The sequence below is a fragment of the Plectropomus leopardus genome, chromosome 3 (genome assembly GCF_026936395.1).
Source record: "Plectropomus leopardus strain MGB_pleo_1.0 chromosome 3, ASM2693639v1, whole genome shotgun sequence".
In the NCBI taxonomy this organism is placed as follows: Eukaryota; Metazoa; Chordata; class Actinopteri; order Perciformes; family Serranidae; genus Plectropomus; species Plectropomus leopardus.
Genome location: NC_142178.1, coordinates 41,137,501 through 41,157,769, shown reverse-complemented (window position 1 = coordinate 41,157,769; position 20,269 = coordinate 41,137,501). Strand labels below are relative to the sequence as shown.

The 20,269-nt window shown below is 46.6% G+C and overlaps 1 protein-coding gene across 3 annotated transcripts in view; it reads right to left on the bottom strand.

The window, feature by feature from the left end:
- Positions 1-20,269, bottom strand: part of LOC121938751 (echinoderm microtubule-associated protein-like 6) — a 43,342-nt gene that overhangs the window by 5,892 nt on the left and 17,181 nt on the right. Inside the window, exons 21-40 of one of the 3 annotated variants that reach the window (XM_088075080.1) lie at positions 19,395-19,536; positions 19,144-19,296; positions 18,929-19,060; positions 15,135-15,223; positions 14,849-15,016; positions 13,787-13,988; positions 13,196-13,322; positions 12,673-12,751; positions 12,451-12,580; positions 11,218-11,316; positions 10,548-10,568; positions 10,424-10,438; positions 4,222-4,395; positions 3,273-3,481; positions 3,027-3,184; positions 2,548-2,662; positions 2,167-2,355; positions 1,794-1,966; positions 1,159-1,321; positions 969-1,072 (exon numbers count right to left, since the gene is read on the bottom strand). In XM_088075080.1, the coding sequence (XP_087931206.1) occupies positions 969-1,072; positions 1,159-1,321; positions 1,794-1,966; positions 2,167-2,355; positions 2,548-2,662; positions 3,027-3,184; positions 3,273-3,481; positions 4,222-4,395; positions 10,424-10,438; positions 10,548-10,568; positions 11,218-11,316; positions 12,451-12,580; positions 12,673-12,751; positions 13,196-13,322; positions 13,787-13,988; positions 14,849-15,016; positions 15,135-15,223; positions 18,929-19,060; positions 19,144-19,296; positions 19,395-19,536 (2,642 nt within the window). The remainder of the gene's footprint in view (positions 1-968; positions 1,073-1,158; positions 1,322-1,793; positions 1,967-2,166; positions 2,356-2,547; positions 2,663-3,026; positions 3,185-3,272; positions 3,482-4,221; positions 4,396-10,423; positions 10,439-10,547; positions 10,569-11,217; positions 11,317-12,450; positions 12,581-12,672; positions 12,752-13,195; positions 13,323-13,786; positions 13,989-14,848; positions 15,017-15,134; positions 15,224-18,928; positions 19,061-19,143; positions 19,297-19,394; positions 19,537-20,269) is intronic. The other 2 variants (XM_088075081.1, XM_088075082.1) reach the window with 2 other exon arrangements.

Here is a 20,269-nt window from a genome sequence, read left to right as displayed (position 1 = left end):
CTCTGTGACTCTGAGACTCTCTGTGACTCTGAGACTCTCTGAGACTCTCTGTGACTCTGAGACTCTCTGTGACTCTGAGACTCTCTGAGACTCTCTGAGACTCTCTGTGACTCTGAGACTCTCTGAGACTCTCTGTGACTCTCTGAGACTCTCTGAGACTCTCTGTGACTCTCTGAGACTCTCTGTGACTCTGAGACTCTCTGAGACTCTCTGAGACTCTGAGACTCTCTGAGACTCTCTGTGACTCTCTGTGACTCTCTGAGACTCTCTGTGACTCTGAGACTCTCTGAGACTCTGAGACTCTCTGAGGTTCTCTGATATGTTCCCCAAACGTTCAAGTGTGTTCCCTCTACAGATTGCTCTCCAGGCTATGGTTCCCTACGCTGTAACAAACTGCTGTGAAAATATACAACCAAATTCTAACAGTTATGTCCTTTTTTTCCTAAAACTTACAGTAAAGCTGATAAATCTTGATGCTTTTTAGAAACAGCATTACACTGCAAACCTCACTTTCTGTAGAGTACTATAATAAATGTAAAGCTGGTAAAATAAATCACAGAAATGTACGCTGTAACAAACTGCAGTAAAATGGCTGAATTCTAACAGTAATGTACTTTTTTAATATTACTGTTAAATACTATAAACTTTGATTTTTTTGAATCAACATTAAAAAGTCTAACGATTATTTACTTTTTTTTAATTACAGTAAAATACTGTACATCTTGATGCTTTTTAGAAACAATATTTCACTATAAACCTCACTTTCTGTAGCATACTGTAAAAAACTGAATGGTAATATACTGTTGAAGTCATTTATGATAATTTATGGTTTAAGTAATTCACGGATGCTGATGACTTCAGCTTCTGCAATTTTACAGTAAAGATCTGTTCCCGTGTTAGTTCCCTGGGTTCTGCAGACACCACTGAACACGTTCCCTAAACACATCGCTGTTCATCGCCGGCCTCACCTGGTCCAGGTCGCCCAGGTGATCCTCTCAAACACAGACTGCTCTGTGACAGCCTTCCCCGAGGGAACCTCATGCACCTGCCGGGTGTAGGTGCTGCTCGACACCTGGGGCGGACAACAAGGACACAACATTAACCGGACTGACTCGGTGCAGCTGACCCATAATCCTGAGGGTTTTCAGAGGTTTGAACCTGGATGTGTTTGCTGTCGGCGGAGAAGTCCATCTGCAGGACGGAGCCGGGAATGTCCTTACAGTAGCCAATCCTGTTGAGGGACGGTCCCAGAGAGAGGTCGTAGAAATCCACCGCACTTTCAACTGAGCCCACCGCCAAGAACCGGTTGTCTGGACTGAACCTGACCCCCCCCCCCCAAAAAAACAAAACATGAAGCTGACTGAGACACAACACAGACGAGGGTTCAGAGACAGTGTCCTGATATCAGTTAGAGACTGACGCTGCACAGTAATACCCAACTTATGGCCCGTGGGCCAAATCTGACTCCCGATAGGGTGTCTGGTGGCCCCTTTATCATTTTATCATTCACATTAAAAATAAAGTGATTGCCTCTCTGAATTGTTTTTATCCTTTTAGTGTCCATAAGGTGCATAAAACAACAACAAAAATGTCCTGAAAACCTAGAAGTATCCTTGAATCATAGAAATGTCCTTGAATCTTAAAAACAGCGCTAAAACTCTCTAAAAAATGTCTTGAAAGCCTAAAAATTTTTTCCTAAAATCCCAGAAATATGCATGGGGCTGCTGCAACTGGCCCCTGTCATCTTGTTAAAGTGGCCCCCAAACAAAGCCATTTGAGTGTCCCTGCTGTACCGTATGTCCTGGATGGCGACACTGCGGTCTCTCTTCTTGCCCCAGACGGTGAGCGAGTTGACCAGCAGGACGATGAACTCTCCGTTCTCCATCCCGATAGAAACCATCTCTCCGTTGGGACTGTAGGACGTGCACTTGGCGGGATGACCCAGACTCACCTTGTTCAGAAGTTTCTACACAGAAAACAAGATTAAAATGATTAACCAGAGAAAACCTTCAGTCTCCACCTTCAGACCTGTACCTTCAGACCTGTACCTTCAGACCTGTACCTTCAGACCTGTACCTTCAGACCTGTACCTTCAGACCTGTACCTTCAGACTTAGACCTGTACCTTCAGACTTCTACCTTTGGACCACTTCCTTCACACCTGTACCTTATCAGCCAGGTCCCATATCCGGATGGTCCCATCGTCGCTGGCGGAGATGAAGACATCTTTGAAAGGGTGAGTAGCTAAGCCCCAGATCCCTCCCTGAGTGTGTCCGTTGATCATGGTGTTGGACGCAGCGTTCTTCTCTCCAACCTCGATGATCTCTCCGTCTTTGGTTCCCACCAGGATTTTACCCTGAAGACAGCAGACAGGTGTCAGGAAGGATCATCCGAACTGAATGTCAGTGATTTTTGCAAATAACCACTGACAGTCATTTCTGCCTTTATGCTTCACTTATGGCCTGTGTCCAGGTAGCATTTCTTAAAGAGCCAGCGTCTTTCTTCGGTTGTTTCCAGTAGGAGCAGAACGCGTCATACTTTCCCGTACCTTCCCTCTGCAGACGGACCGGACATTTTCCACCGGCTGGCCCGTCTCCAGCTGGAACGCTCTGCAGCGCTTCATCTCCTGATCCCAGAGCTTCACAGCTCCGCCCTCTTTGGTCCTGACAAAAACAACATCAGATTTTCACTTACTCTCAGTCTGAGAACTCATAAAACTTCCACTTAAGAAGTCGTGAATATCACAAGATAGGCCGTTCAAATGGTCACTTCTCGTGAAGACGGTAAACAAAACCAAGACCACCTGGCTGCAGACACATGGACCTTCGTCAACACGTGCAGTGAGACCTCCGTCTGCTTGGTGTTTTATTTCCCGTGAAGTAACAAACAGATTTAAAGACAAGTTTATAGTTTCATTCATTTCTTTTTCTTTATATTTAACCTTAAACATGGTGTTTGACTGACAGGCAGCGGTTTGTGACTTTCCGTCCCTTTTTTGATGAAGTCTGTGGGTTTGTGTTTACTCACGGCCGCTCCTTTCCCCCAGTGACGATGAGTCCGTCCCTCAGGGTGGTGTACATGGTGAAGACCGGACCGCTGTGCGCCTTTGCCACCACCCGCACCAGGAAGTGCTCCCTCCAGACGTACACGTCCCCGTTGATGGCCCCGGTGAATGTCAGGTTATTCTGGAGGACACAGACCCTGACTGGTTCATAAAAACGACAGATTTGTGATTGAATGTGTTCACAGAGCAGGTCAAAGGGTGCATCTTACAGCACCGAAGGCGACAGACAGCATGGTCTGCATCCGGCCGTCCTCCACCGAGCCGATCACGCCCTTCTTGTACACCAGCGACCCTCCGACCAGAGTCCAAAACTTGATGTGCTTGATTCCCACCGACACGAACTGGGTGTCCGAGTCCGGCCTGAACTCCACCACGAAGATCCGCTCAGCGTGGCCACCTTTACACGTCACCTTGGTGCCTGTAGACAGAGGTCACGGTGAGGTCACAGTGAGGTCACAGTGAGGTCACAGAGGTCGCAGGGGTCGCTCTTCTAATAGGACGGTGACGTATTTTTGTAGGCCAAACAGGAGGTAAGACGAGGTCAAACCTTCAAAATTGAAAAAACAACTTAAAATGACTTCACACATCTTAACGTCTGAACATGAAGCCGCTTTTTATATCTTTGTGGTAATTAGACAGAAATACCTCGGGACAGTTCAGAGTTCGCCTCAGTGTATGAGGGGCTTTTTATTAACACTTTGACACCTGAGCTCATTGGGTTTTTTTGTGAAGAAGTTAATGAGCGATATAAGAAGAAATGACCCAAAAAAACTGTAAAAAGAACAGAAAGACATGAAAATTGTGTATGGAATAATTTTTAAAACAAACAAAAATAAATACATTAAAAGTACTATATATATATACAATGAGGAAATGACTTGAAAAAGTGAGTGATTTTGTAAAAATAATTTTAAATATATAATGTATTTTTCTTTTGCTTTTTAAAAATAATTTTCTAAATCCACAAGTTTTTTGTAAGTTATGAGACATCTGACCTGTTGCTTTTTTTCCATGTTTCTGAAAGAAACTGTTGAAATTATTCAAAAGAAAATGTGTTCTGGATTCAAAAGTTTAAATTTGTGTGAAAGGCATTTGAAAGGAGCACAAAAACGTGATGCATCTCCGGGTTTCAAATGGTGAAGAAAAGGATTGCCGTACCTTCCTGCCACCGCCACACGGTGATGGTGTGCTCAGGCTCCACCCCCACAGACAGCAGCAGCTTCCCTGTGGCGCTGAAGTTCACGTAGCCCACCCCTTTGGCGTGGGAGCAGCGGAGGATGGACAGCGTCTGCTTGGTCATGGCGTCCCACACGTGGATGGACGGAGCGAGGCCTGAGAGCAGAGAACAGACATGCAGGAACCAAAGATCTGAAGAACCACAGAAACAAGTGAAACAGGAAGCCAAAGAACCAACAAACGGAGGACCCGAAAACCCGAGACAGAACTGGAGCGATGGGAGCCTCAGAATAGGGTTGTAACGATGCATCGCGAGGCAGTAAAAAAATCAATTAAAATATGTGAGACTCAAATCGGTGAAATGAAAAATGAAGGCGATACTCTTTTGAACAGCAGAGGGCGTGATGTACTTTTGACTTCGCTTGCTTGACGTGCCACATCACTCCGTGTTCATCGTCCTACGTCATGTCCGAGACTAGAGACAACTCGCCAACGTAAATTAGACGAAGCAAAGGCTCCTCGCCAGGCGATACTGAAAAAGAAGATGCACCCTCCAGTTTCAAATCGAAGTGTGGCTACATTTCAGCTTCCTAAAGTCAGAAAGTAATAAAGGCGAGAAGATAACAGAAAAGACAAAAACCGTCTGCAGATACTGACAGAGTGCTAATCTACACAAACAGAACAACTAACACGATGCAGCATGAGAGCCGGCATCATGGCGAGGAGCTCTGGTCAGCCCCGCCCACACACGATACTGCTTAATGACGACTACACGGCCAAAAGAAAAAAAACTACACGGCCAAAAAAAGAGAAATGACCAACTTTGCTCTTCAAACTCTCCCTCTCTGCTTTCCCCTCTAAAGCAGACCTTTAACCCTTTAACCTGTTAACCCTTACCTTTCCACAGCTGCCCCTCTGTCCCAGTGAAAGGGTTTTTAACAGCTGGGGACACTGTGAATGTCCAGGATTGCATTCATTGCATAGTTTGAGTTTCGCATTTATACCTCAGAAATAAAAAGGATTCTTTAATTTGATATAGAAAAGAAGAGAAAATGCAGTATTTTGTATTTTTTTGTGTAACATAATTAATAGAATATTAACCAGTCATCATTGTCTTTTATCTCATTTTATATAAAAAAAAATCATAATAAAATTGTATTGTGAATCGTTACATCCCTGCCTCAGAGCCACAGCGTTGGCGGGCCGAGAGAAGAAACAAGATCAGAAACAAGTTATCCAAAGGAAGATGCTAAACTTTTCATCAGTGATGCTGAAATCAATCACGTGACCTCTGCAGAATAATCAGCTGTTTTAGCAAATTAACAGCCGTCCTGGAAAAACAACAAAATAATTCTGAAGCCTTTTGGCTTCATAAGAAAACTCAGCTCAGCAGGGAGTCAATCGTGTCAACTAACACTCGAATATCATGAAATCTACAAATCTGCATTACAGCACACCTGCCTCATCACCATGAAGATCACTCCACTGAGCGCCCGGAAACACGGTATTATTAAAAAAGTATTATCAGCTCATTGATACGCGTCGGGGGCAGTAACATGCTAATCTCACTGTTTCTATAAATACATCGAACAAGTGTCATCCCGCTGACTGATGGACTAAACTACAAACACAAAGACGACATGAATCATCCTACAGCAGCACGTTCTGCACAGACACCAAACTTATCTGCACACTAAAAACCATCCTTTCCAGATCGAGGCATGATGGGAAATGTAGGCTAAGTTATTGAGGCCGCAGTGAAACCTGAAAAGGCTAAATGGCATCAAGAAGCAGAATATTTCACCAGATAACAACATTTTATGAATTTTGGAAATGATGACACCTCCATCTTTTTTTCATTAATTTGGACTTTTGGACTTTAGCTTGCTCTTGAGTTTTTGGAAATTTCTGTCCTCTGTTAATGTTGTTGTCAGCTGTGCCGAGACACGGAGCTACAAGCGTAAAAATACAGGTAAAGTCTGCAGGTTTAATCACTAAATCTGTTTACGTAAAATAGTTTTTTGTCTGCTAATATGATCGTAACAGAACGGAGCAGCCGAGCATTTCTGTGTTTATATCTGCTGTACGTTTTTATTTTGGGAAATGATCTGTATAAAGTATCAACACGAGTCAGCCAGCGGACTCGACAGGGACTAGAAAACGTGTCTGCAGGTCATGGAACCAAGGAACCAATAAACCAAGGGGCCAAGGATCAAAGAACCAAGGAGCTAAGGAACCAAGAAACCAAGGAACTAAGGAGCTAAGGAACTGAGGAACCGAGGCATCTCCTTAGCTGTTCATCTTAGAGCCTTGGTCCTTTGGTTGGATTCATGAAACTGTGAAAACAAAAATCCAAAGACTGAAGAACCAGTTCAGACCAAAGATTCCCAGCTGAGACCAGCTGAGACCAGCTGAGACCAGCTGAGACCTGCAACGTGTTGCTCTGCAGCATCGTAGAAACCTCCCAGTTCACACCGATGACACCAAACCACACGCTGTGGTTTTAAGTTACCCGGGTCTCCAGGACCAGCAGGTGGTCTCGTCCCCCTCTCGGAGGTTCTAGGTTAAGTTGATGAGCTGTGATTGTCCTGCAGGTGACGGCAGGTGACACCGTCAGCCGGGTCCAGTCGAGCTGACAGGTTATTTATGCACGACGATGCAACGCGCGTTTTCTTTATGGTTACGGACCAAACGCAGCAGAACCACCGGAGACGGGCGGCGTTCTATTAAGCCAGGTCTAAAAGCTGGAGACAGCAAAGATATTTAAACAACTGGCGTAAGAATGAATGATGAAGTGAAACGGATTCTCGGTCCACATGTGGCGGCGTTTTAACGGTTCCAGCTCTGAAGGAGACGATCTGTTCTCCTCAGACGGTTCACGACTTTACTCTGAAATGTTCTCAAATGTTCCGTCTCAATGTGAATATTTGAAGATCCACAAGGACCCAAGGAAGCAAGGAAAGACCTTAAGGAACCAAGGAGATGAGCGGATAAGGACCTTGGGAACCCTGGGGATCAAGGACCTGAGGTAACCTGAGGCAGCCACGGAGCCACAGACCAGAACAGCAGAACCATGAAATTAAGAAACCAGAAAGATAAGGAATCAAGGACCAAGGAAACTAAGGAATCAAAGACCAAGGAAACTAAGGAATGAAGGAATCATAAAACGGAGGAATCAAGGAACCATAAAACTAAAGAATCAAGGAGTCACAGAAATGAGGAATCAAGGACCAAGGAAATGAAGGAATCAAGGACCCTGAAATCTAAGGACTCAAGGACCAAGGAAACTAAGGAATCAAGGAACAAGGAAATGAAGGAATCAAGGCACAAGGAAATGAAGGAATCAGGGAACCAGAGAAGTGAGGAATCAAGGAGGCACAAAGGACTGAGGAGGTGAGGGAGCTTTGATAAAAGGAGAAATGGAACCAAATAAATTGATTGGTGAAAATGCTGAGTATCAGGGACACCAGGTTCAGATTTAGGAGTCGAGGGAGGAGACGTAGGAGATGTAGGGGACATAGTGGACGTCAAGGACATAGGGGACATAAGGGACGTTGGGGATCAGGCATGAGCTATTACGGATCAGTCACGTGGTTGGTGGGTCCGCAGCAGGAGACATGCTGACTCAGCAGATGGTGAGAGACTGCATTTTGGATTCAGAGTTTGGAAAAATCCAAACTGCTTCTTTTTCTGTCCGTCAAAACACGAACGTCTCTGACCCTGATCACAGGAGAACCTGAGCGACTCCAGGTGCGTCGGGTTTTGGGACAATCAGCCAAAGTTTGGAAGAGTCATGAAATAGAAGTGCAGAGCTTGATCTGTACTGTTTTGATTTTAATGTATTATTGTTTGTGTTGTTTTTATGATTGTTTGTGTTGTTTTTATGATTGTTTGTGTTGTTTTTATGATTGTTTGTGTTGTTTTTATTATCGTTTATGATTGTTTGTGCAGCTGTGAAACGTAAACTGAACCTCTCTAAGCAGAAGAATGAAGCTGAACTGAGCTGAAAACTGATAAAAATAAAAGTCCAACATCTCTACGCTGACGACACACCTGTATTTTCTTCTTTCTCCCTTTGAAACCTGAAGCAGCATCACTTTTCTTGTGCTGCAGTCAGATTTCTTTAACACGTGTTTAAACCTCTGAACTCTGAGCAGAAGGATTTCTTTAAAAATATGGAGGAAAAGGAAATTCATCAAAAAATTTCCATAAATTGCAAGAAATCAGTAGATTTAGAAAATTATTTTTAAAAAGTTAGGAGAAATGTCTCGGGAAAAAGGAAAACTGTATTCAAATTATCTTGATTACATGTTAAAAATTATGTTAGAGAATTGTGTAGCCCTTTTTGGGGTCGTTTCTTTTTTCTCTATTTTTTAAAAAAAAATATTTCATCCTTTTTTAAATTAATTTTTAGGTTATTTTCTTCTATAGATTACTTTTTACTCACATTTTTTTTAAAACTAATTTCTTGTGAATTTTTGCATTACTATCACATTTTGTTGATTTGTTTGTATAAACTTTTCAGTCTGTATTTTATTGTTTTTCCTTATTTTTTTTGTCTTGATGTGATTTGGGCTTTTCTCCATTATGTCATAAAAAAAAAAAAAAACACTGAGTATCTACAGTAAATGTCGGCTGTGATCATGGCTGCAGATAAAGCAGGCGGCTGACTTCTGTCCTTCACACCCCGAGTCTGCATCCACAGATCAAACCGGTGTGAGAGCGCAGCCTCTGAATCCCAGTCTCACCAGTAAACAGTAAACACAAAGACACACGGAGACACGCAGGGACACACGGAGACACCCAGGGACACACGGAGACACGCAGGGACACACGGAGACACCCAGGGACACACGGAGACACGCAGGGACACATGGAGACACGCAGGGACACACGGAGACACCCAGGGACACACGGAGACACGCAGGGACACATGGAGACACCCAGGGACACACGGAGACACGCAGGGACACACGGAGACACGCAGACTTGCCGGCTACGTTCACATGCTGACAGGAGGCGCTAAGCAAGACTTTGCCGTCAGTCCGACTTGCTTTAGTTTCTCTACACCGTGTTCACAGAAACACAGAGACGCCCGAAAACACCGTTTACCAAAGCCTCTCCGTCCACACTAAAGCTGTCAGACAGATTTCTGCATCTGGCCGTCACATGACTCCTTCTTTAGCATTAAAACAACAGAAACTACAATTACAGCCTCTGCACATCAGTCCAGTTTAGAATAAAAGTGTCATTTTTGGTCAATTTAATTTTAGTTGGCAAGTTCTTTTGAAATCACCAAAAATTTTATAGAAAAGAGAAAAAAATAGATTAAAAATAAATCACAAAAATGAAGAAAACAAATTAACAAAAAGAAACAGGTGAGCTACTTGGTGTGGCACAAAAAAAGTTTTTAAAAAAACAAGTTTTTTAAAAATCACCAAAACTTCTTAAAGAGCAAAAACAAAAAGACAAATCATGAAAATGTTTCAAAGGGAAAAAAAAGCCAATTTATCCAATCACAATTTTTGTGAAACAAATTCAAGAAAAAAAATTTACCAAAATTTTAAAAACAAAACAAAAAAAAATACCCCAAAATATTAAAGGATAAAACATAGCCACAATTTTTTAAAAGTCACCAACATTTTTAAAGGATAAAAAAATTCATCAAAAAATTCAAAGAGAAGAAAACTCCCGAGCCCAAATTAAGACAAATGAAAACATCAGCCCCTCCCCGTGGCTTTAAGAGTTATTAGTTATAGTTTAAGAGTTTAAGAGTTATTTGGCATCCCTCCCATGTTTAGCCCCTCCTCCCCCTCATAAATAACAAACAGTCCCTAATGATAAAAAGCCCTGAATCTAAATTCACAGACTGTTTTCAGCTCTGCTCAGTAAATGTTTGACGACAGCAGCTGTGAAGTTTTTCTGCAAATACAAATACTCTGATTTTAACTTCACTGTTAAACGACTACAACTATTAAACTGCTCAAATAAAAATGTTTTTGGGGTAAAAAATGAGCCAATAAAAGCAAATAAAAAGCAGAAAACAGGAAGTGGACATCACACCGTTGGCTGTTTTGGGTTTAGTGTGGACGGGCTGCTGATCACAAGCCGTGTTTTTGGCTGAAGCCACCTGCACACGGTCTCTGACAGGTAGGGGGCGGAGCTACACACTGCTGATACTCACCAGACACCTCGGCCTCTACACGGCGCCGACAGCCAGCGACACGGACAAGTTAAACACGAGCGTTCGGCGTGAGCAGAGTCATGAGTGCACGATGAGTGAGGAGTGCGGCTGAGCGGAGACTTACCTGGCAGGTCAGTGATGTCACCTGGTGATGAGGTGAGGCGGTGACAATGAGGAAGCAGCGGACAAAAAAAAAAGAAGTGCAAAGCAAGCTCATGCATTACAACATATGATCAATAAAACATGTGATCAATAAAACAACATGTGAGCAATAAAACAACATGTGAGCAATAAAACATGTGATCAATAAAACATATGATCAATAAAACATGTGATCAATAAAACAACATGTGAGCAATAAAACAACATGTGATCAATAAAACAACATGTGATCAATAAAACAACATGTGATCAATAAAACGCGTGTTTCTGCACACAGTCCAAGTCTGAGTCTGCTGCTGTCGCCACAGAGACCGAAAAACATTCCTTTTCTGTCTCTTTGCGTATCTTTGTGTTTGTTTTTTTTTAACTATTTGGCATTTGTTTTCCTAAAGTTTTTGCTGATTTGTATATTTTTTTTCTTTGTTTTTGTTTTTCTTTCCAATTTTTTGCCCAAGAATATTTTTTGAGATTTTTTTCCTTGGCTTTTTTCCTCGGACTGATGCCGTCACCGCAGCCGGCGAATCGTCACAGGGTTTGGACACGGTGAACGTGCGTCCACCTGTCTCTGCTGCAGAGTGAGATTTCAGGTGGACGTTAACGGTTAACGGCGTGTGGGCGGAGCAGAGACTCACCGATCTGTCCCGTGGCGATGATGTTCTGGTATTTTGGGTGCTGGTTGACAGTCAGACACAGGATGTCGTCAGTGTGTTCCAGGTAGAAACTCTGCGTCCCTGTGGGGACAGGAAGTAGGAGGTGTGACATCATCATCAACTGTGATACGCTGAGCTCGGTGTGAACGCGGCGTGAGCTCGGTGTGAATATGGCCTGAGCTAGGTGTGAATATGGACTGAGCTCGGTGTGAACGTGGCTTGAGCTCGGTGTGAACGTGGCTTGAGCTCGGTGTAAACGTGGCTTGAGCTCAGTGTGAACGTGGCGTGAGCTCGGTGTGAACGTGGCGTGAGCTCGGTGTGAACGTGGCCTGAGCTTGGTGTGAACGTGGCTTGAGCTGGGTGTGAATATGGCCTGAGCTCGGTGTGAACGTGGCCTGAGCTCGGTGTGGATGTGGCCTGAGCTCGGTGTGAATATGGACTGAGCTCGGTGTGAACGTGGCTTGAGCTCGGTGTGAACGTGGCGTGAGCTCGGTGTGAATATGGCCTGAGCTCGGTGTGAACGTGGCCTGAGCTCGGTGTGAACGTGACCTGAGCTCGGTGTGAATATGGCCTGAGCTCGGTGTGAATATGGACTGAGCTCGGTGTAAACGTGGCTTGAGCTCAGTGTGAACGTGGCGTGAGCTCGGTGTGAACGTGGCCTGAGCTCGGTTTGAACGTGGCGTGAGCTCGGTGTGAACGTGGCCTGAGCTCGGTGTGAACGTGGCTTGAGCTCGGTGTGAACGTGGCGTGAGCTCGGTGTGAACGTGGCTTGAGCTCGGTGTGAACATGGCGTGAGCTCGGTGTGAACGTGGCCTGAGCTCGGTGTGAACGTGGCGTGAGCTCTGTGTGAACGTGACCTGAGCTCGGTGTGAATATGGCCTGAGCTCGGTGTGAATATGGACTGAGCTCGGTGTAAACGTGGCTTGAGCTCAGTGTGAACGTGGCGTGAGCTCGGTGTGAACGTGGCCTGAGCTCGGTTTGAACGTGGCGTGAGCTCGGTGTGAATATGGCCTGAGCTCGGTGTGAACGTGGCTTGAGCTCGGTGTGAACGTGGTGTGAGCTCAGTGTGAACGTGGCTTGAGCTCGGTGTGAGCGTGGCTTGAGCTCGGTGTGAACGTGGCTTGAGCTCGGTGTGAACGTGGCGTGAGCTCGGTGTGAACGTGGCTTGAGCTCGGCGTGAACGTGGCTTGAGCTCGGCGTGAGCGTAGGACTCACCGGCCGACAGGTTCTGGATGACCACGGTGGCGGCGGTGTGGAAGATGATGTCGTTGCCGTCGTTGAGGTAATGCAGGTTGTTGCGGCAGTCGAAGCCTCTGTAGCCGAAGACGTGCTCCAACACCAGCTCCTAAAAAAACAACCGCACGGCTGTCAGCTGATCACAGTCAGGTCACAAGTGTCGGGTCACAAGTCGGCGGCGTTAACGTGGCGCGTACCAACCTCCACCACCTTCTTTTTCTTTGTAACGTTGTTCTTCAGCAGCTTGTCGGGCAGCGGCGCCGCACGACTCACCGGAGGCCTGAACAGGAAACAGATTCAGATACAGAGACTGTGTGTGTGTGTGTGTGTGTGTGTGTGTCTCTGTGTCTGTGTGTGTGTATGTGTCTGTGTGTGTGTGTGTGTATGTGTCTGTGTGTCTGTGTGTGTGTGTCTGTGTGTGTGTCTGTGTGTGTGTGTGTGTCTGTGTGTGTGTCTGTGTGTGTGTGTGTGTGTGTGTGTGTGTGTGTGTGTGTGTGTCTGTGTGTGTGTGTGTGTGTGTGTGTGTGTGTGTGTCTGTGTGTGTGTGTGTGTGTGTGTGTGTGTGTGTGTGTGTGTGTGTGTGTGTGTGTGTGTGTGTGTGTGTGTGTGTGTGTGTGAGTGTGTGTGTGTGTGTGTGTGTGTGTGTGTGTGTGTGTGTGTGTGTGTGTGTGTGTGTGTGTCTGTGTGTGTGTGTGTGTGTGTGTGTGTGTGTGTGTGACATCACCTCTCCTCCACAGGAAGCTCTTTGTGCTGCAGGTGCGGTCTGGTTCCCGTCATGTTCCTGATGCTCGCTGAGTAGATCTTGGTGATGTAATCAACCACCTTCTCTCTCGCCACGTCGCTGTCGTAACCTGAAAACAAGCGTCACGTTTCCTGTGAAACTGTCATCGTCAGGATCAAGAAGGATTTCATCCGTCTTTTGATAATGAAAATAAATTTTTAAAAAATCAAAGAAATAATTTTAATGAAAAAGAGGATGGCGACTTTAAAAAAACACAAAACATTTTTAAAGACAAAAAATGTATAAACAGTTTTAGAAAAAAAAATCTTAAGAAAAGAAAAGTCAAAAAGTTCTAAAAATGCTAAAAAAAAATCATCAAAAAGTTTTTAGAAAAAGAAAACTGTCAACTTTAAAGACAAAGAAAGTGACATAGGAAACAAAAAAACATCAATCTTGGAGATTGAAAGAAAAAGAAAATCACCAACATGTTTTAAAAAACACACAAAAAACATTTTAAAGACAAAAAATGCCACATTTTCTTCAGAAAACATGGAGACTTTCAGAATAAAAGCTCAGTGCTGAACAGGCTGCTACCTCCGTCCTCCTCCGTGTCGTCGTCCGACTCCTCGCTGTCCACCGCTCTGCTCTCTTTGTGGCCCGGCGCCTCTCGGCTCCAGATCATCAGCGCCGTGTCGGCCCCGCCCACCGACAGCAGCAGCGAGTCGTCGTTGGACCAGCGCGTGTTGGTCACGTTGGTGCTGTGACCCACGTACTTCTTGAACTTGGCAAACTGTCCCTGAGGACAGAGAGACAGGACGTCCTTTAGAAATGCTGCGATCTCAACAAAATGTCCCTTTAACCCTTTGAAACCTGGATCCTCATCACTAGGATTGGGAATCACAGAGTACCTCAAGATACGCTACGATACACGAAACATGATACATAGTCTACGATACCAATATTATCACGATACAGCGATTCTGCGATTATCGATATATTGCAAAAAAATCATACATCCAAAAATAAACGATACATCCAAAAATATGTCTAACTAGAGAATACAAAATATTCGTAAAACGTGCAGGATTAAATATTTCCGGCTCAGTATTTCATACTTTGGCTCCAGCGTTTGTAGCATCTGGCGAAAACCTTCATTTTCGACCACGCTGTAGAGTCGGAGGTCCTTCGTAATATTGCGGTCCTCGGGGACGAGAAAGGGAGCATTCACGGCTGCGTGTTTGCTAACGTTAGCATTAGCATCAGGGTGGCGGCGCTGCAGCGTTTTCGTGGTATTTCCTGTACTCGTACTTCGTGTACTTCACTTTTGTCAGACAGTTCTTACGTACTGCAAAGTCTTTGTTGAGTTCATCTGTCCCAAAATGTCCAGAAAACCAGCGTTTTTACTCTAAAGATAATTTATCTAAATGATGTTACAGAGAGAATACATATTTCATTGATCAGAACTATTATCGATGTTTTCTCGGGTCATTTGCTTGTTTCACTGATTACTTTTTAATTTCAGGAAATTTTCTCGTAACTTCACTGATTTCTGACTCATTTTTGTCAAGTTGTTTTTTGCTGTTTTTGATTGAAATCAATGTGCTCAGGTTTCGAAGGGTTAAAGGACAGAAACTTCCCGGCAGAGCGGCATCTCACCCGCGATGGGAAGCTGAAGAGTTTGAGGAAGCCGAAGTCGTCTCCGGTGGCGAGCAGCTTGCGGTCTTTGGTGAGGGAGGCGGCGTTGACAAAGCTGAGCGTCGGCCAGATTCCCTCACAGGTCGGACCCAGAACAGACGTCCAGCTCGCCCAGTCCAGCTTCTCAAACTGACGGGAAAAACAAACAAACAAACAAACAAACAAACAAACAAACGGACAGATGTGTTTACGTCTGCAGAACAAAAACAGCTGATGGTGACGTGACGCGGCGGCGGTGCAGACTGACCTCAGCAACACTGATGTTCTGTTTGCGTCCTCGTGGAGCCTCAAAGAAAAGCTGCTCTTTGGCTCCAGTGTTCACCTGCAGCAGTTTACCTGCAGACAGCATCACACACCGAGTCACACCGAGTCACACACCGAGTTACACACCGAGTCACACCGAGTCACACACCGAGTCACACACCGAGTTACACACCGAGTCACACCGAGTCACACACCGAGTCACACACCGAGTTACACACCGAGTCACACCGAGTCACACACCGAGTTACACACCGAGTCACACCGAGTCACACACCGAGTCACACACCGAGTTACACACCGAGTCACACCGAGTCACACACCGAGTTACACACCGAGTCACACACCGAGTTACACACCGAGTTAAACACCGAGTCACACACCGAGTTACACACCGAGTCACACACCGAGTTACACACTCAGTCACACACCGAGTCACACACCGAGTCACACACCGAGTCACACACTCAGTCACACACCGAGTCACACACCGAGTCACACACCGAGTTACACACCGAGTCACACCGAGTCACACACCGAGTTACACACCGAGTTACACACCGAGTCACACCGAGTCACACACCGAGTTACACACCGAGTTACACACCCAGTCACACACCGAGTCACACACCGAGTTACACACTCAGTCACACACCAAGTCACACACTGAGTCACACACCGAGTTACACACTCAGTCACACACCGAGTCACACACCGAGTTACACACCGAGTCACACCGAGTCACACACCAAGTCACACCGAGTCACACACCGAGTTACACACCAAGTCACACACCGAGTTACACACCGAGTTACACACTCAGTCACACACCGAGTCACACACCGAGTTACACACTCAGTCACACACCGAGTCACACACCGAGTTACACACTCAGTCACACACCGAGTCACACACCGAGTCACACACCGAGTCACACACCGAGTCACACACCGAGTTACACACTCAGTCACACACCGAGTCACACACCGAGTCACACACCGAGTTACACACCGAGTTACACACTCAGTCACACACCGAGTCACACACTGAGTCACACACCGAGTTACACACTCAGTCACACACCGAGTCACACACCGAGTTACACACCGAGTCACACCGAGTCACACACCGAGTTACACACCGAGTCACACACCGAGTTACACACCGAGTTACACACCGAGTCACACACCGAGTCACACACCGAGTCACACCGAGTCACACACCGAGTCACACACCGAGTTACACACCGAGTCACACCGAGTCACACACCGAGTCACACACCGAGTCACACACCGAGTTACACACCGAGTCACACACCGAGTTACACACTCAGTCACACACCGAGTCACACACCGAGTTACACACCGAGTTACACAGTCACACACCGAGTCACACACCGAGTCACACACCGAGTTACACACCGAGTCACACCGAGTCACACACCGAGTTACACACCGAGTTACACACCGAGTCACACCGAGTCACACACCGAGTCACACACCGAGTTACACACCGAGTTACACACTCAGTCACACACCGAGTCACACACCGAGTTACACACTCAGTCACACACCAAGTCACACACTGAGTCACACACCGAGTTACACACTCAGTCACACACCGAGTCACACACCGAGTTACACACCGAGTCACACCGAGTCACACACCGAGTTACACACCAAGTCACACACCGAGTTACACACCGAGTTACACACTCAGTCACACACCGAGTCACACACCGAGTTACACACTCAGTCACACACCGAGTCACACACCGAGTTACACACTCAGTCACACACCGAGTCACACACTGAGTCACACACCAAGTCACACACCGAGTCACACACCGAGTTACACACTCAGTCACACACCGAGTCACACACCGAGTCACACACCGAGTTACACACCGAGTTACACACTCAGTCACACACCGAGTCACACACTGAGTCACACACCGAGTTACACACTCAGTCACACACCGAGTTAAACACCGAGTTACACACCGAGTCACACACCGAGTTACACACCGAGTCACACACCGAGTTACACACTCAGTCACACACCGAGTCACACACTGAGTCACACACCGAGTCACACACCGAGTTAAACACAGAGTTAAACACTGAGTTACACACCGAGTCACACACCGAGTTACACACCGAGTCACACACCGAGTCACACACCGAGTTACACACTCAGTCACACACCGAGTCACACACCGAGTTAAACACCGAGTTACACACCGAGTCACACACTCAGTCACACACTCAGTCACACACCGAGTCACACACCGAGTCACACACTCAGTCACACACCGAGTCACACACTGAGTCACACACCGAGTCACACACCGAGTCACACACCGAGTCACACACCGAGCTACACACTCAGTCACACACCGAGTCACACCCCGAGTCACACACCGAGTTAAACACCGAGTCACACACTGAGTTACACACCGAGTCACACACCGAGTTACACACCGAGTCACACACGAGTCACACACCGAGTTACACACCGAGTCACACACCGAGTTACACACCGAGTCACACACTCAGTCACACACTCAGTCACACACCGAGTCACACACTGTCACACACCGAGTCACACACCGAGTTACACACCGAGTCACACACTCAGTCACACACCGAGTCACACACTCAGTCACACACTCAGTAACACACCGAGTCACACACCGAGTCACACACTCAGTCACCACGACTATTCCAGGACTTTCAAGGACATTTCCAGGACATTTTCAGTGTGTGTGTGTGTGTAGGTGTGTGTGTGCAGGTGTTTATGTAGGTGTGTGTGCAGATGTGTATGTAGGTGTGTATGTAGGTGTGTGTGCAGGTGTGTGTGCAGGTGTGTGTGCGGGTGTGTGTGCAGGTGTGTGTGCAGATGTGTGTGTAGGTGTGTGTGCAGATGTGTGTGCAGATGTGTGTGCAGATGTGTGTGCAGATGTGTGTGCAGATGTGTATGTAGGTGTGTGTGCAGATGTGTGTGCAGATGTGTATATAGGTGTGTATGTAGGTGTTTATGTAGGTGTGTGTGCAGGTGTGTGTGCGGGTGTGTGTGCAGGTGTGTGTGCAGATGTGTGTGTAGGTGTGTGCGCAGATGTGTGTGCAGATGTGTGTGCAGATGTGTATGTAGGTGTGTGTGCAGATGTGTATATAGGTGTGTATGTAGGTGTTTATGTAGGTGTGTGTGCAGATGTGTATGTATGTGTGTGTGCAGGTGTGTGTGCGGGTGTGTGTGCAGGTGTGTGTGCAGATGTGTGTGTAGGTGTGTGTGCAGATGTGTATGCAGATGTGTGTGCAGATGTGTATGTAGGTGTGTGTGCAGATGTGTGTGCAGATGTGTATATAGGTGTGTATGTAGGTGTGTGTGTGCAGGTGTGTATGTAGGTGTGCACGCAGGTGTGGGTGCGGGTGTGTGTGCAGGTGTGTATGTAGGTGTGTGTGCAGGCGTGTGTGCAGGTGTGTGTGTAGGTGTGTATGTAGGTGTGTATGTCAGTGTGCATGCAGGTGTGTGTGCAGGTGTGTGTGTAGGTGTGTGTGTAGGTGTGTATGTAGGTGTGTATGTAGGTGTGTATGTAGGTGTGCACGCAGGTATGTGTGCGGGTGTGTGTGCAGGTGTGCGTGCAGGTGTGTGTGCAGGTGTGTGTGCGGGTGTGTGTGCAGGTGTGCGTACAGGTGTGTGTGCAGGTGTGTGTGCGGGTGTGTGTGCAGGTGTGCGTACAGGTGTGTGTGCAGGTGTGTGTGTGGGTGTGTGTGTTACCTCTGGAGTCCCAGTCGATGTGTGTGATGTAGCTGCCGGCTCCTTTGCAGATGCCGACTCTTTTGCTGGTCAGGACGTTGTAGATGTCCACGAAGGAATCGTGGGACGCCACGGCGAGGTACTTCCCGGCGTCTGAAACACACACAGCCATGACTCATCGAACGCCAACCAATCACCTTCATCCTGCGTCACACCTGTGCGGTGAGTTCAGGTACCTTGGGAGAAGCGGATGTCGGAGATGAGCTCCCTGCGGTGGTGGAAGGTCACCATGTCCTCCAGCGTGTCGGCGTTCACCACAAGGAAGCTGCCGTCGTTCAGACCCACCGCCAACGCCTTCCCGTCAGGAGAGAAGGCGCAGCACCGCCCACCTGACAGGTAATACACACACAGGTAAAAACACACAGGTAACACACACACATACACAGGTAACACATACACACACTAACACTCAGGTGAGTCTCCGTACCCTTCTTTAGTTTGCGGACAGCGACCATGCGATGATTGGCTGACAGCTCCCAGATCCTCAGAGTTTTGTCGTCACTGACGGTGGCGCAGATTGGAAGCAGCGGGTGAGCCGCCAAACCCCAGACCTCCCCCTCCATGTGACCCTGAACACAGCAGGAGCAACAGCCTGCAGTCAGTGAACGCACCACAGACTGCAGTGAAGCCCTTATATTCATATTAGATATATGAAATCACAGTGTCCCTCAGGGGACATCACTCTGTCCTCTGGCCCTCACAGCAGAAAAACTCCCAAAAATATCCTTACTGTCAACAATCTTTTTCGTCGGCCCGAGCGGCGGCTCAGCTGCGGCTCGTGTGCGGTTTTCAGTGAAAATGTTTTTTGTCACGCTGATGGGACGCCTCCTTTCTCTTTCATGTCTTTATCTGTTTCTGACATGAAAAATATCAAAAAATCGCTTTTATTTCCGTTTAAGTCCACTTCTCTCGTTTCTGTTTCAAAATAAAAGCCCTCTGTAAGCGTTTCTGTGAACACAGTCCTTTCAATAGTTAATAGCAGGCTTTTATTGCGAAATATTTGATGACTGTCTTGATGGCGGTGCAGCAGCTGCTCGGCTCATTTAACCCTTAGGGACTGTTTGTTATTAACTCTTTACGGACTGTTAGTTATTAACCCGCCGTCTGTGTGAACACAAGCCGCAGCCGGTCAGCGAGGTCACCGTCACACGCCGTGTGTCCCAGGCGTGTGACGTTTGACACGTTTGTAAAACGGTACAGCTTCATGTTTGAAGGGTTTGAGTGTGAATCTGCCGCCCCACATTACTATGACATCACTGTGACATCACCATGACGTCCTCGTAACATCACCGTGTCGTCACC